The 14,252-nt window shown below is 38.0% G+C and overlaps 3 protein-coding genes across 5 annotated transcripts in view; 1 reads left to right on the top strand and 2 right to left on the bottom strand.

The window, feature by feature from the left end:
* Positions 1–142: 142 nt before the first annotated feature.
* Positions 143–5,815, bottom strand: LOC117227748 (uncharacterized). Of its 2 annotated transcripts, XM_076524133.1 has the most exons (3): positions 4,825–5,815; positions 3,641–3,924; positions 143–2,318 (listed from the first exon to the last, which is right to left on the bottom strand). In XM_076524133.1, exons 1-3 carry the CDS (start codon positions 4,901–4,903, stop codon positions 2,178–2,180), a joined length of 504 nt encoding a protein of 167 aa, XP_076380248.1. In that variant the 5' UTR covers positions 4,904–5,815; the 3' UTR covers positions 143–2,177. The 2 variants fall into 2 exon arrangements, with proteins under 2 accessions (XP_076380248.1, XP_076380247.1); XM_076524132.1 differs by lacking the exon at positions 143–2,318 and having other exon boundaries at positions 3,350–3,924.
* LOC117227749 (uncharacterized) lies at positions 5,327–7,885 on the top strand. Its single transcript, XM_033483251.2, has 4 exons — positions 5,327–5,455; positions 6,429–6,679; positions 7,244–7,360; positions 7,464–7,885. The coding sequence occupies exons 1-4, from the start codon at positions 5,383–5,385 to the stop codon at positions 7,722–7,724; spliced, it is 702 nt and encodes a 233-aa protein (XP_033339142.2). The 5' UTR covers positions 5,327–5,382; the 3' UTR covers positions 7,725–7,885.
* A 511-nt stretch (positions 7,886–8,396) lies between these two features.
* The window catches only part of Cep164 (centrosomal protein 164), a 38,556-nt gene continuing 32,700 nt past the window's right edge, over positions 8,397–14,252 (bottom strand). For both annotated transcript variants that reach the window (XM_076524095.1, XM_033483227.2), the window contains one exon: positions 8,397–13,311. In XM_076524095.1, the coding sequence (XP_076380210.1) occupies positions 13,064–13,311 (248 nt within the window). In that variant the 3' untranslated portion in view covers positions 8,397–13,063. The remainder of the gene's footprint in view (positions 13,312–14,252) is intronic.

Raw genomic sequence — 14,252 nt, 5'->3', positions numbered from 1 at the left:
GATCAATTTTATAAGCTCCTTTTTATCGATCGCATTAGGCGCAGTTCCTTCCGGCAGGTTGTTCCAGAATTATTGCGCGAATTTTGTAATAATTAATAAATTCGCGAGATTTATGAATACACAAGCATTTCAACCTAAGTCATAAGGAGAAGTATTTTTATTGTAAAATGTACAATTGCAATTTCCTTGTGACGCATATACTGCGTAAACTGTGAGAATTGTAAATCGAAATTCCAAAAGGACGATACATTTTCAATTCTTTGTGTACGGCTGGTATCGATAAAAATGTCTGATGTACATTCACGAATGAAACACGGTAGCTACAAATTTCAACGCAGATCGAAACGAATTGGTTTCCGGGAATTCGTTTAAAACGATATCCATAGTTTTTATCGCGCGATTGCGCGTACCGATAAAATTCACCGAACATTCCTAAAAATCTAGCTGAAGACTAGCTGCGATTCTAATTTTACCAGTTGCAACGTTTATCGATATTTGCCCGGAGCGTTTTCTTAATTTAGCGAGTCCAGATTCTCGGCGGATTTCGCGGACTTCGGCATTCGGACCGATGATGATTGAGGATCACGGAGAACACCGTGTTAAAAAACTATAGGAACGATGAAGTTCTGAAAAATGTTACTCGGGCTATACATATCCGTGGAATAATAGCATAGAGACGTATGGCCGATGATATCTCTGGGAGCCATATGGTTATCTTTGCATGCAGACTTTCGGAGTATACAGTCACTTAGGTGTTTATTTGAAGAGCCATGTTTGAAGCAGCCTCTCTACCCACACGCCAAGAATATTCTTCGGGATATGTACACACCGTGATCCTCTATTCGATTTTATTAGGTTTTAGGATTTTCGTGAGTCCGCTGGATCGTGATAATCGAACCTTTAATTGAGTCGATCGGGATCACGGAGTCTTGATCCGGTTCGTTGTAACGTATCGCTGGGATAAAATAACTGCCCGTAAAATACTCCTCGTTCACGGGCGAAAATAATCGAAACCGGGAAAAAGTGGCGCATAGACTACTACACTTGCTAACTAAGTCAATTTTACACCTTGCTGTAGCGTGTTCTAATTTTTATGGGTACCACGAACACGTTGATCGAATGATTTCGAATGAAAATGTATATTTTGCAACGTGCTATCGGCACGTTTTCATAGTCAGTATTAATAAATGTATTTTAAAAATCATACCTTTTAAAATCATTTTCCTTATTCTAGATCATTTTATATCTTACTGTATTTCGATCAGTGCATTTAGATTTTTATGGTTACTAAAAGCAAATCGATTGGCACTTTTCTAATTGAAAAGTTTCAATCGTGTTCAATTGGTATTAATAATTACACGTAAAAAATTATTGTATTAGTTTATGTGAATTTTATATATTACGTTGCTATCGAATTTCGTTCAGTGCATTCAGATTTTGATAATTACTAAAAGCAAATCGATTGAAAAATTTCTAATTAAAAAGTTTCAGTCATATACAATTGGCATTTAATAATTATACATCTAAAATTATTGTATTCCTTTATGCTCATTTTATATTATCGTTGCTATCGAATTTCGTTCAGTGCATTCAAATTTTTATGGTTATTAAAAACAAATCGATTGGCAGATTTCTAATTAAAAAGTTTCAATCGTGTGCAATTGGTATTTAATAATCATACATCTAAAATTATTGTATTCCTTTATGCTCATTTTATATTATCGTTGCTATCGAATTTCGTTCAGTGCATTTAAATTTTTATGGTTATTAAAAACAAATCGATTGACAGATTTCTAATTAAAAAGTTTCAATCGTGTGCAATTGGTATTTAATAATTATACGTCAAAAATTATTGTATTCCTTTATGCTCATTTTATATTATCGTTGCTATCGAACTTCGTTCAATGCATTCAAATTTGTATGATTATTAAAAACAAATCGATTGACACATTCCTAATTAAAAAATTTCAGTCATGCACAATTAGTATTTAATAATCATATGTCAAAAATTATTGTATTTCCTTACGTTCATTTTATATAACCATTGCTATCGAATACAACTCGTTTCACCATGTAAACCCGACAATAAAATATCAATAAATTGTTTATAAACATTCATCTTTAACCTTACACTACAGTTCGCATTACGTCCTCTTAAAATGTTGAAACGTGAATACTCATTTTCTAGTCTCGTACATAGCGTAAGATCGCGATAACATGATCATTCCCTGATAAAGCTTGTCGATCTCGAAGTTGTTCTCCGCGGGATCGAAGACGTACCGCTTCGGCCGCGTATAGCTCTGCAGTCCCTGTAGATTCTGAAACGCAAAAGTCTTCGTTACTTCGAATTGGAACATTTCCCGCGTTTCAGGAAAATGACGTAATTTTTCACGCAATTTCCAGCGGCGCCGCGAAGTTTGTTTTTCAACAGCGGTGCATGTTTTCCAAGACCGTATCAAGAAGGATCGAAATCGTTCGCGTTCAGAACGATGCCTAGCTTCGACAAAATGTCGCCGTTAGAAAACTTGATTCACCCTTTCGCCAACGAAATCTAACCTCTAAAAAGTAACGAGCCAGCTATTATTATTTTTTAAATAAACTAGCAGAAGAATTTAAATGCGTCCTGCCGTTTGAGAGAGAAAATTGATAATTGATGCTGAAGAACGAGATTGCGTGATATTAAAATATAAATCTGACTTATATGGTAGGACTAAAGTCTGCAAAAATGTTAGTAATACCTTTTTCTGCGCAACAAATAAAATGAAAATTCTATGTAAAATATGCGTCATAAACGATTTCGTAATAAGAAAGTAATATTTTATATTTGTATTATTTTGTATTGTATTGTATTGTATTGTATTGTATTATATTGTATAACAGTCCATAATATTGTATAACAGTCCATAATATTGTATAATATTGCATAATATTGTATAATATTGCATAATATTGTACAATATTGTGTTATATTGTATAATATTGTATAATATCGTATAATATTGCATAATATTGTATAATATTGTATTAAATTGTAGTATATTGTATAATATTGTATTATATTGTATTAAATTGTAGTATATTGTATAATATTGTAGTATATTGTATAATATTGTATTATATTGTATTACATTGTATAATATTGTGTTATATTGTATTATATAGTATTAAATTGTATTATATTGTATTATATTGTATTATATTGTATTATATTGTATTATATTGTATAATATTGCATAATATTGTATTATATTGTATAATATTGCATAATATTGTATAATATTGTGTTATATTGTATTATATTGTATAATATTGTATAATATTGCATAATATTGTATAATATTGTATTATATTATATAATATCGCATTATACTGTATTATAGTGTATTATATTGTATTACATTTTATAATTGTACTGCTCAGCATACGTTAGCAGACCTTTTTTAAATTTATTCCAACAATCTTGAGATTCGCTATTCGTCTAAAAGCATCAGCAAATTATACATAGGTATACGTAGACGAATACGACAATTAGACCGGTGAAACTGCGGCTAGTGAAATCGTAAAAGAGTTTATGAAATATCAATTTTAGGGAACGATTACCGAACGCTCCGCTCGCTGAGAAACAATATACAAAGCTTACCGACAAAACGATCACATTCCCGTTGTTCATGCCGTTCGAGTTTCGGCGAATCGCCATTATTATGAGCGTGAGCAAATAGCCGCCGAAAGCGAGGAACGAGAGCGCAGTAACAGCCAGCTGGAATATTTTCGAGATTTTCGTATCGCCTTTTCCTTTCTCCTCGTAGTGGTCGCCTCGTCTCAACGGCCTCCCATTGTTCCTTTTAACGTTCCTCTTCAATGGAAGCGCCATCGGCAGCGAGACGGATAACGTTCTGCTCGATGCTTCGTCCTCCTCGAAGAAATCTGCGCGTGAACCGTTCCACACGTCAAATTTCAAACATTCCGCGCAAAATTCGTTGCGCGTCTTAAGAAATTAAACTTTGTTAAATTGTAGCCGCTCGCGGCTGTGAACGCGGTTTTCAAAATATTGACTGCCGCAGTGACGGCACAATACTTGGCCCTACCTATAAGTTACAAGTCCGAGAAGCGATTTAACGTGTTTTTCTGCGGAAGAACTGCTGCCCAAAAAATCCCAGAAAAGCGACGAAATTAATGAAATTAGAAATTGTATGTTAAAGATTGACACGGTAATTAATGGATCATAGATCCTTGCGCAAATTCCCAGTTACATCGATCGGTTTACTTAAATAAAATCGGTTTAGGTAAAATCGAATATTATTATATTTTATGTATATTAATTATATATTATGTTATTATATTAGTATATTATTATATTAGTATATTAGTGTATTAGTATATTAGTATATTATTATATTAGTATATTAGTATATTAGTATATTAGTATATTATTATATTAGTATATTAGTATATTAGTATATTAGTATATTATTATATACTATTACATTATTATACTATTATATTATTAAATTAATTTTTATTGAAATCCTCTTGTTCTTGCATTTCAAAAACTTCACAGACTTTTCATTCGAAAGCATTAAATCTAAATACCTCGAGGACAATACAATTTTAGAAAAAATGTTATATAAAAAAGAATAAAAAGTGATTTAAAAAGAAGTAAAAATGTATCTACAAGCAAATACGTATACTTAAACTCTTATATATTTTTTTAAAAGTATTAATAGCAACGCTTTAAAAAAAATATAAGCAAAGAGTGCACGAAAAGCCGAAACGTCCAAGTTTTCTGCGCTAATAGACCAAACCGATTGCACCTTGAGAACTCACCTCCGTCGTCCCCGAGCGAAGACTTGATGTGAATCAGCTCGGTCATCGGCAGCTCGATCAGGCCGCGAACCTCGTCCATGTATAAAGTCGTCCGATTCGCAGACGCGACTTCCAAACAAGAAAACACGAATAAAATGAATGCCGCGGAAATAAGTGATCCGCTGCCGGTACTCCTGAAACTGGCGGGTTCGAAAGCGTTTCACAAACAATCCAGACACATGGAAATTATGCCGTGCAGATTCCTTACCTCGTTGCCATATTAAATTCTATTTCGAGCAGCAAAACACTTCCAGCAAAACTTCCAGGGATTCTTCCTGATATCTCGACTGGACACAGGTTTCGTACTACATACTTCGAGGAAAGAACAACCGTCGCCCGAATCGCGAGATCTAGTTTCTCGTGGTTGGCCGACAAAGCGAAAAGAGTCCCAATCGTCGGTCACCGCGGCGTGAACAGTAACGTTAGCGCTCAACGGGGTGGAAATGAGTAATTAACACCCGTTATGGACAGACTCTAGCGCGATTTCCAGTAGCGCTGGAAGTCCTGTAGAGAGGCACGATGCCAAAAATTCTCTGCGCTTTGATCTGTGTCCTGGGTTTTTCTATTGTCGACTCGGCGCAACAAAACGATGGTGAGTTGAAACTGTTGCGCACGTTGATTGTCAACTATGTTGCATTGATCAGAGAGATTGAGTATAGATCGAGTAATCTGCGAACTGCATGAGAGTCGAAAGGCTAATTAATGTCACAAGTTTCGCTTCGACTTTATATCTAAATTGCTCCGATTTTATCTAACTTTCGTGGGTGCTAATTCGACGGTCAACGCGTTAAAAAATCTAAAGTAATTGTACTTATAATTATTACGAGAAATAAAACGCATTCAATGTTTTCCCAGACCTAATCAATATTTAGAAATATTATTTCTTTTAACACTATTGCTACCACGATCGGTCAAATGGCTGTTTCTAAAATTTCGATTAGAATTTGCTATATAAACGCTATAATAAAATTGCTATATATAATATCGTTTTCATAATAATTATTAATTATAATATATTAATATAATAATAATATAATATAATATTATATATACATAATATAATAATAATATATATAATATATATATAATAATATATAATATATATAATATAATAATAATATATATAATATATATATAATAATATATAATATATATTATATAATAATAATATAATATATTAATTAAATTGCTATACAAAATATCGTTTTCATAATGATTATTAATTATAATAATTGCATCATCTAATTAATAATTATTATGAAGACGATATTATATATAACAATTTTATTATAGCGTTTATATGAAGATGCAATTATTATATTTGCATCGTCTTTAAACTTCACGACTTTTCCTAAAATATACGTACAATACATTTTTCGATATTCGCATCTTTTTTTTAAATGTTTGTTTTCTGAGAAAAATTTGTAGTCTATCTTACCTACCGGTTGAACGATTTATCTCTTTTTGTAATAGAATTCTCTCAAATTGCACAGACTTAATCGTTCCGGTATACGGATGAAAATGTTCGGAAACATTTGCGAGCGAGTGTTTCGTGTCGATTGCAGGTGTGCTGGAGAAAATTAAAGCAGGATTGGAGTACGCGACGAATTACTTAGAAACGGCGAAAGATATTGCCGATTTAGTGGCCAGAAGTTTAGGCAAGAAGCAGAAAGAGAGGCGAGGCGAGGATGAGGATAAAAACAAGGCAGATTTCGTGCCATCGAATGTAATGTCCGCGTTTTTCCGGATGATCGGCCTGGATTCGCAGAAAGTTACGGCGATCGTCGTCAACAGTGTCATATTTCTTGCTCAAATGGTAAATAATCATTATTAGATCTATCTACCGCGTATCTAACAATTATCTGTTAATACTAGAAGCCTATTAACACTTTAATAACTTCACGTCGGCAATATTTATGTAAATTCATGAAATAATTCAAGATCTGCGAATATACGCATAAAACAGAAAAAAACAACGGCAACGATAACAACACATTTAATGCAACAAATTTAATATTTTTCCTTTGCGTGATAATTATTAAAGCAATCACCTGCATAATCATTGAAGCATTGCACACGTGTTGCGTGAGCGGCCATTAAAGCGTTAATAGGATTTTTAATAACTTTGCGTTCTATATATACGGAGTTCGACAATTTTCTACTAAATAATAATTTGTTAAAAGAACTCGTCGCACTGTATTTGTGCAAATAATTTATTCGATTATGAACGAAACTAGTATCGCGTGTGAACAATTTTTTAAGAAATCCTTTCTTGCTCATCTTGGATTTTAATCTAATCACAAGTATCTTGTTAAGTACCGAATATGAATCATTTAATTGCACACTGTTTAACTGTTCGAATTCGCGTGCATCTGTTCAGATTAGCTCGCTGTTCGAACTGAAACCGCCGAAGGAGAACATCGCGAGGGATTTGGACGAAGACGAAACTTCCAACTGGAATCCCGCCGACGTGATCATGGAAAGCAAAAACGAAAGGGTGAGTGACCTCTGACGAAATAATCGCATTATATTCCGATATGTGCATTATATTGCGATACGATTTTATTATATGACGTTGACTAAAATGGCTCGTCTTCAAGATTCAGCAATTGATCAAGCAAGCGCACGACGAAAAGCTGCCGAACCAGTTGATGGAAACGATAGATGGCGTCGATTCCGGCTGTGTGAAGCTGTTACTATGCAAAACATCGCCGGTGATTATGGCTGCACAACATTTCCTGAAGAATAAGGCGCAGGCCGAGTCTCGCGGAATGACCGCGTGGCTGCCTAGCAAGGACGAATTCGAGGAGAACAGCGACCAGTGCGATCACGCGCACGTGGAGTGCAGTTTGTTTCATTAGCCATGGATCGCAGCGACCTGCAGATTACGTGCTAAAAAATTGGCGAAACATGGGGCCATTTCAAGTCTCGAGGTATCTCGACGGAATGTCTCATCTGAAAAATAAAAATAGGGTCATTTCAAGTCTCGAGATATCTCGACGGGATGTCTGATCTGAAAAATCACGATTATCATCGCGATTATAAAAATCTCGATTACATTCGATTTACAAGAAATTGAAATCAAAACAGTAACATATATAACAAGTATAATTTAAATTATTAAACAATTTAAATATTATAAGAAATATTATAAGAAATCGTTTTTAGCAAAACAAAGAATATCCTTTCCCAACCCTTTGCACTTGGAAGATTCCGTCCGATATAAGATATCAAATAATAAAACCCTGAAAATGATCAGTCTGTTAAATGAAAATTTGCTAATCTGAAAGTACCATAATTACACCGTCCAACAAATTTTAACTTCGTTCACAAAAATTCGAATTTTTCAAGGAACGAGAACGACACAAAAGTTTCGTTTGCGGATTCGCGTACGAGAAATAGCGCATTCGGATGCAAAGGATTAAACATGGACGAACAGTCGAATTTGTAATCGACCGATTTCCATCATAAAATTCAGATCGTACAAAAAAAGGTGATCGAAGGGTGATTAAAGAAATCGTCTGCGAGCGAAGTAATCATTTATAGACCATATATATTTGCGTCCATACAAATATATACTATATTACAGAATATACAAGGTAGTCCAAAAATTAATTTACCGAATCTTGTACGTCGTAATGCCTCCCGTATCATACACATGCTTGTCGTCGAACGTAAAATGAAGAGAACATAGCGGATTTCAGTCGACTCCTCTCCGAGTATGCTCGACGTTCGTTTAAACGAAATACAGTAAATTCTCCCTAATTGACGCTCAGATTGTGCACAGAAATTGACAATTTGTGAGGGGAAGACACGATTATTCGAGTTTTGCACCTCCTTTTTATAATTGTTGACAATTCGTAACTGTAAAAAGGAGTCGCAAGGCTCAAACAATCGTATCTCCTTTTCCCAAATTGTCCACTCTTGCGCGCAATCTGAGCGTCAATTACGGAGACATTACCGTACCGCGACGATCGTTGCGTGGGCGACGCTCGTCGCAGCTCCGATCGTCGCCGGGATGGGCGAGTCGCCCGCGAATGGATCGCTCGATCCTTGCGAGCAACGCACGCGTTTTGTCTCTATCACCTCGATCCGTGAACACGTTTCATCGTCGAGAAACGGTTTCGCGGGCTGCATTGTGCGAGGAGCTTAACAGCGCAGTGACGTAACAGGAGAATGAAACTAAACTCGAAAATATATAATCTGTAAAGTATGGCTTTTTCACTCTTCGTTCCCTCCTCTCTTCGCCATCCGAACAAACAAATTCGCTGGGGGGAGGGAGAGAGCTCCGCGTTCTAGCGTCGAACGAACGCAGAACGATCGGACGTAATATCATTCGTTTACGAGGAAGATACTTGTACGATTCGCAAGGACGGTGCTAATAGAAAACTCTCTACGATCTGGAATATCGATCATTCCGTAAAAAACAAGAGAAAAAGAACGAAAAATAGTCTATCCGCGTTACCCTTTACCGACACGAAAATAGCCGCGCCGACGTCGATCGCGACGTCGCCGACGATGGGCGGCGGCGGCCATTTAAACGGAACCATATCGAACGGAATATATATCAACGACCGTTAACAACAGAGAACAACGTTCGTATAACAACTACGTAAAAACGAGAAGGTGGCGCGCGCGCGCGATCGCCGGCGGTGATCCAAGGGGGAGTCGCGACCGGCGTAGATCCAATTAGCGCGCGCCCACGTTCCGGTATAAAATGATCGGTCGCTTCTACGCTATACATCTAACGAGATCTGGATTATTGCGAGATACATGCTTCGGAGTCCGAAGATCGCTAGAAACCACTAAAACCATCCGCGATCGGTTAACGATGGAGTACTGCAGTGATGTCTCCCTAATCGACGCTCGGATTGTCCACAAAAATGGACAATTATGGGAAGAGGAGATACGATTATTCGAGCCCCGCGTCTCGTTTTCATAATCGTCGACGATTCGTAACTATAAAAATAAACCGCGAGGATCGGATAATCGTATCTCCTCTTCCCGAATTGTCCATTTCTCGCGGACAATCCGAGCGTCAACTAGAGAGACATTGCTGTAAATTGAACCGCCTCTGGGTTTGTCGGGCCGTGCCAGAAACGCGTTTGGCAATTACACCGCCTCTACTGTCCCTGTAAATATCATCGTAGTAGTACGCGTGTGTGATTATGATTAAGAGTGTCGATAATTACGAAACTTTGGCAATCGAGAGACACGTGTCGGGGGCGAAACGGGGCGAGGTTTCGCGCGCGGCCGAACTTCGAGGCTCGGGAAGCGACCGGATCCCGAAGCTTCGTTATAATATCCCGCGGCCCCCTCCAAAGTCTTGCGAGTCTCTTTACAAAGTAATTTTGATTGGCTGCGATCACATTCCGCGCTCGGGGAAACGTAGGGGAGAGGGCCGGACCGCGGCCGACGCTTCCCGGTCGTCGAAGAGCCCGCGCCGGGTCGATCAACATTTACGTAAAACGATTCGTAGTCGGTTATACGTATATATCGTAGTTAGAGCGTATAGGTTAATTAGAGATACGTACAATTACAGTCGCCTCACGCTCGCGGGAAAAAATCGTTCTCGAAAATATATGTTAAGGATCGACAGACGGTCGGGAGGAGGAACCAGCGGACCGTACCGAGACGTGCGGGCACCGAGGAATTCTTATTTACAAAAGAACAAGCCCGAAGGTTCCCGTAGTGTGGCCGACCGAATACGGCACTGCTGAAAATATCGGCAATCAACAGCCTTGAAATCAAGCTCGTCGACTTTCCTTCAAACGGTGAAAACGCTTGCGGAAGTTGTTCGTGAGAATATTTTTTTCAGACGCAAATTTTCGTGATCAATTGTTTGATTTTAATAGAAAAAACTGTTTCCTCTTTAAAACGTACGAATGTCCCTAAGTTCATTTAACCCCTTGCCGTACCATTTTCTTCACAGTTACGCTGGTTTGAACGGCTACGAATGTAAGGATTTTCTTACATTAAGAGCAGAGAAAATTAATATTCATCGTGTGTGCCTATATTTATGCGCATGCTTAAATATTGATTGCAATGGAACAGAATTTTATTCCGGCTTGAGAAAAACTGAATAACGTCTATATTTAACAAGACGTTACGAAACATCCCCTTCGCGAGTCAGGTACATTAAAATATGGCAAGAGGTTAATGTCTTCACTGCTTGGAATTTCACCTAGTCATTTTCATCATGACTACGTAAAATCCGCAGTCTACTTGTCACAATTAAGATGTACCCACCGCGAAATTTATTCAACCCTTGAACGGCGGACCTTTCTGGTAAAATATAACTAGGGATACTTACGATCGTTTATCTTTTTATTTATCAATTTTTGTTCAACATATTTTTCACGGTATTTCTTCTAGATACGTTAGTTTTTCTATAGGCATTGACGAAACACGCGAGAATCTGACATTCAATTATCAATTTTCTCCACTCCGGGTCCGAATGGACCCCGAGTCCGTCGTTCGAGCGTCAGTAAACAAAGAAAATAAAGTCTTCGATTAAAAAGTGTCTATGTGCCGTAATAGACACAATCGTCGGTTTGTTAATAATTTTGTTTCTCTCTCTCTTGTTCGTATTCAGTTAATTATGTCTCATCACTGTAAACACCGAATCACTGTAGCGCGCAGTTTCTCAAACAGGAAACGGATGATCGAATTTTTCTGAATATTTTGTCACCAGAGTAAACACATCTCAACTGCAACAAAGAACAAATTTACAGGTCGCGTTGCTGCTGAAAGGAAAGTTTCCTAAGAATCCTAGAACGAGATCAAGAAATCTCTAAAAAGTATATAGCTTATTTAAAACGAAATTATAAATAAAGTCTGATCGGTCAGGCTAATAAATCACTGCTAAACGTTACTGTTCAGCGTCAGTAGCTGCAGCCAACAACACAGCGCGACGCGGCGAGGAGGCGTGGCCCGCGGTTCGGGCCACTCCCGTTTATCATAATTCCCGTCTCGGTCGGTCAAACTATACATTTCACGCGGAAATCACTCGCACGCACGTCTTGTTCCTTCGTCCACATTCAAACTTGGCGAATCCAGTGGCTTCTCATTCATCATTCTTCAGTGAGACGCTTTTGCTTCACGGGCGAAACGAACTTCACACGAAACGGTATTATTTCGTGGTATATCGTTCGAGCTGCTCGGCTCTTACAGAGATTCTTTCGAGGTACGCTAAGTAGCCGTACGGGAATCATGGCGATTCTATGCGCACGTTGCCAGTCTTGATTGCTGATTCAGCGAAGAGATGAACAGAACTCGTTAGGAACAAGCGGATGTGAGGCTTTTCAGACCGGCCTAGGCCGGAACGAGCACGATTTTGAGACTTATTCTAACGACGATCGACAGGAAACTCGCTTCCAAATGACACGATGCTGATTTGGTCAGTAATTCACGCCGAGGCATTCCGTGAAATAAATAACTAGATTAGGAACGTACGGAACACGAGATGCCGGTGTCCAAAGAGCAGCGAAAGTATGTCCGTTAAGAGAAGCGTAAGACAAACGTCAACTGATTTAACGATTGGAAATATGGGGTTAAAAACTGTCTCGCGATCTTTCCAAAAAAGGATTCTAATCCGTGGATAAAATCGATGGAGAAACGAATGTTTGACGACAAACTGTCACTGCTCATCGAACACCCGGTACAATTAAATCGAATATGACACTGTGCGACTAGTTTCGAGGACATGCACGATTCTACGTCAACAAAACGGGCGACTAAATCTCCTCGCAGTATTCAACTAAACGATTAATCTCGACTAAAACTACTGAAAACAGTGATGGGAATGTCGCGATCGATAATAATCGCTGGACCGTGGATCTTTCCGCGGTTTCTCAAGTCGAAGTTATCTTTCTTGGCGACACGTGAATGCATAAAGATCCTCGGTCCAGCGATCGGGAACGAAATCCTTGCACAAATCCCGACGGACTATGATGATAGGCGTTCCAACTTTCTTACGTCTAATGAATTCGATCTCTACGTTGATCAACGTCGTATTAAAGAACTCCCAAAGTGATCTAACTTCGTCGCGAAATCACACAGACTATTTGGTATACACGAAACAGCTCGATGGGGTTTCAGTTCGCATCCCCGATGCGCGTAGGACATAATATCATTTCGCGTGCCGGTTGACATTTGGAAACGAATTTTTGCATTTTAGCGGACGACGAGCGCGTCCTCCTCAGAGGGTCGCCTGTCCCGGTGTGATCAGGTCGGTGTTCTCGACGCGAGCTTGCCGTAACCAGTCCCTCAGGTTCCATGTTCGTTCCATCAGGTTCGAGGTGGTCTTCTCGACGGTGCCGACGCTGGTCGTGAAACCACTGTTAGGACCGTATTGGGCGATCATGTTTTGCGTGGTGGCGGCCGGTGGTTGCGCAGCTGTCAGTTGGGATAAGATGTTCGACTGTATATTCGGAGTACCAAATGTTCCTGTAAAATACGAGGCATATCAATCGCTGATCTTTCGCTGCGTGTACCGCACTTGGTGTTAACATTTTCCGTTACGGATAATAATCCCGAAAAAATCTTATAACGTTAAAATCATTTGATCATTGAAGTCGAAACTAGAAAGCTAAAATTTACCATAGGAAATATTGGCTTAACTCTTTTGTATTGTAAAAATCGCGAATAACATTCAGTTTGTTCAATATATTATAATAAAAGTGAATTTTAAAAGCTAGGTAAAAATTCGTTAAATTAGTTCAACATTCTTTGATTAACTGACATGTGATCCATTGCATTACAAAGATCCATTACAAAAATAATATGAAACGTTAGAATTGTTCCAAATAACTAAATGCTCGACCCTTCTACGGTGTTCGGGGTCAATATGACCCAGATCGTGTATTAGGCTTCATATGGATAACTCTTTTAATTATTAGCTTAGTGGGTATTTTCATGTTAAGTATTACATGTATCCTTTTACATAATAGGCTTGAAAACGTGTGTATCTTTGGAGGGTTAAATGATAAGGAATTAGATCCATAGTAATTGTTTAACATTCATCCTTAAAGGGTTGAGAGAAGCAGCTACTTCATTTCTGACTTATAAATTCCGAATGCCATGATAACTTAAATATACGATTAATAAAATAGTGGCAGTTACAATTGTCTCTTTTTCCACTTCTATACGATTTCTTACTACTTCTAATTTTTCGACATCTATCTTTTTCATACCCTTCTACTGATCACTTACATTCCAAATTTGCCTCGCTCAAGTCGTCGTATTGGCATTCTATAACGTACGCTAAATACATTCATCACGACGCATGTTAGAACAAAAATGCTAAATACATACAGGGCGTTTCAAAAATGTCTTGCAATTCGAACATGTAGGTTCCCGAGGTCATTTGAAGTAACTTTTTCATTAGC

This window comes from Megalopta genalis, chromosome 8, assembly GCF_051020955.1.
Source record: "Megalopta genalis isolate 19385.01 chromosome 8, iyMegGena1_principal, whole genome shotgun sequence".
NCBI classification, from domain to species: Eukaryota; Metazoa; Arthropoda; class Insecta; order Hymenoptera; family Halictidae; genus Megalopta; species Megalopta genalis.
The sequence above is the reverse complement of the archived record's forward strand: the minus strand, read 5'-3'. Positions and strand labels throughout refer to the sequence as shown.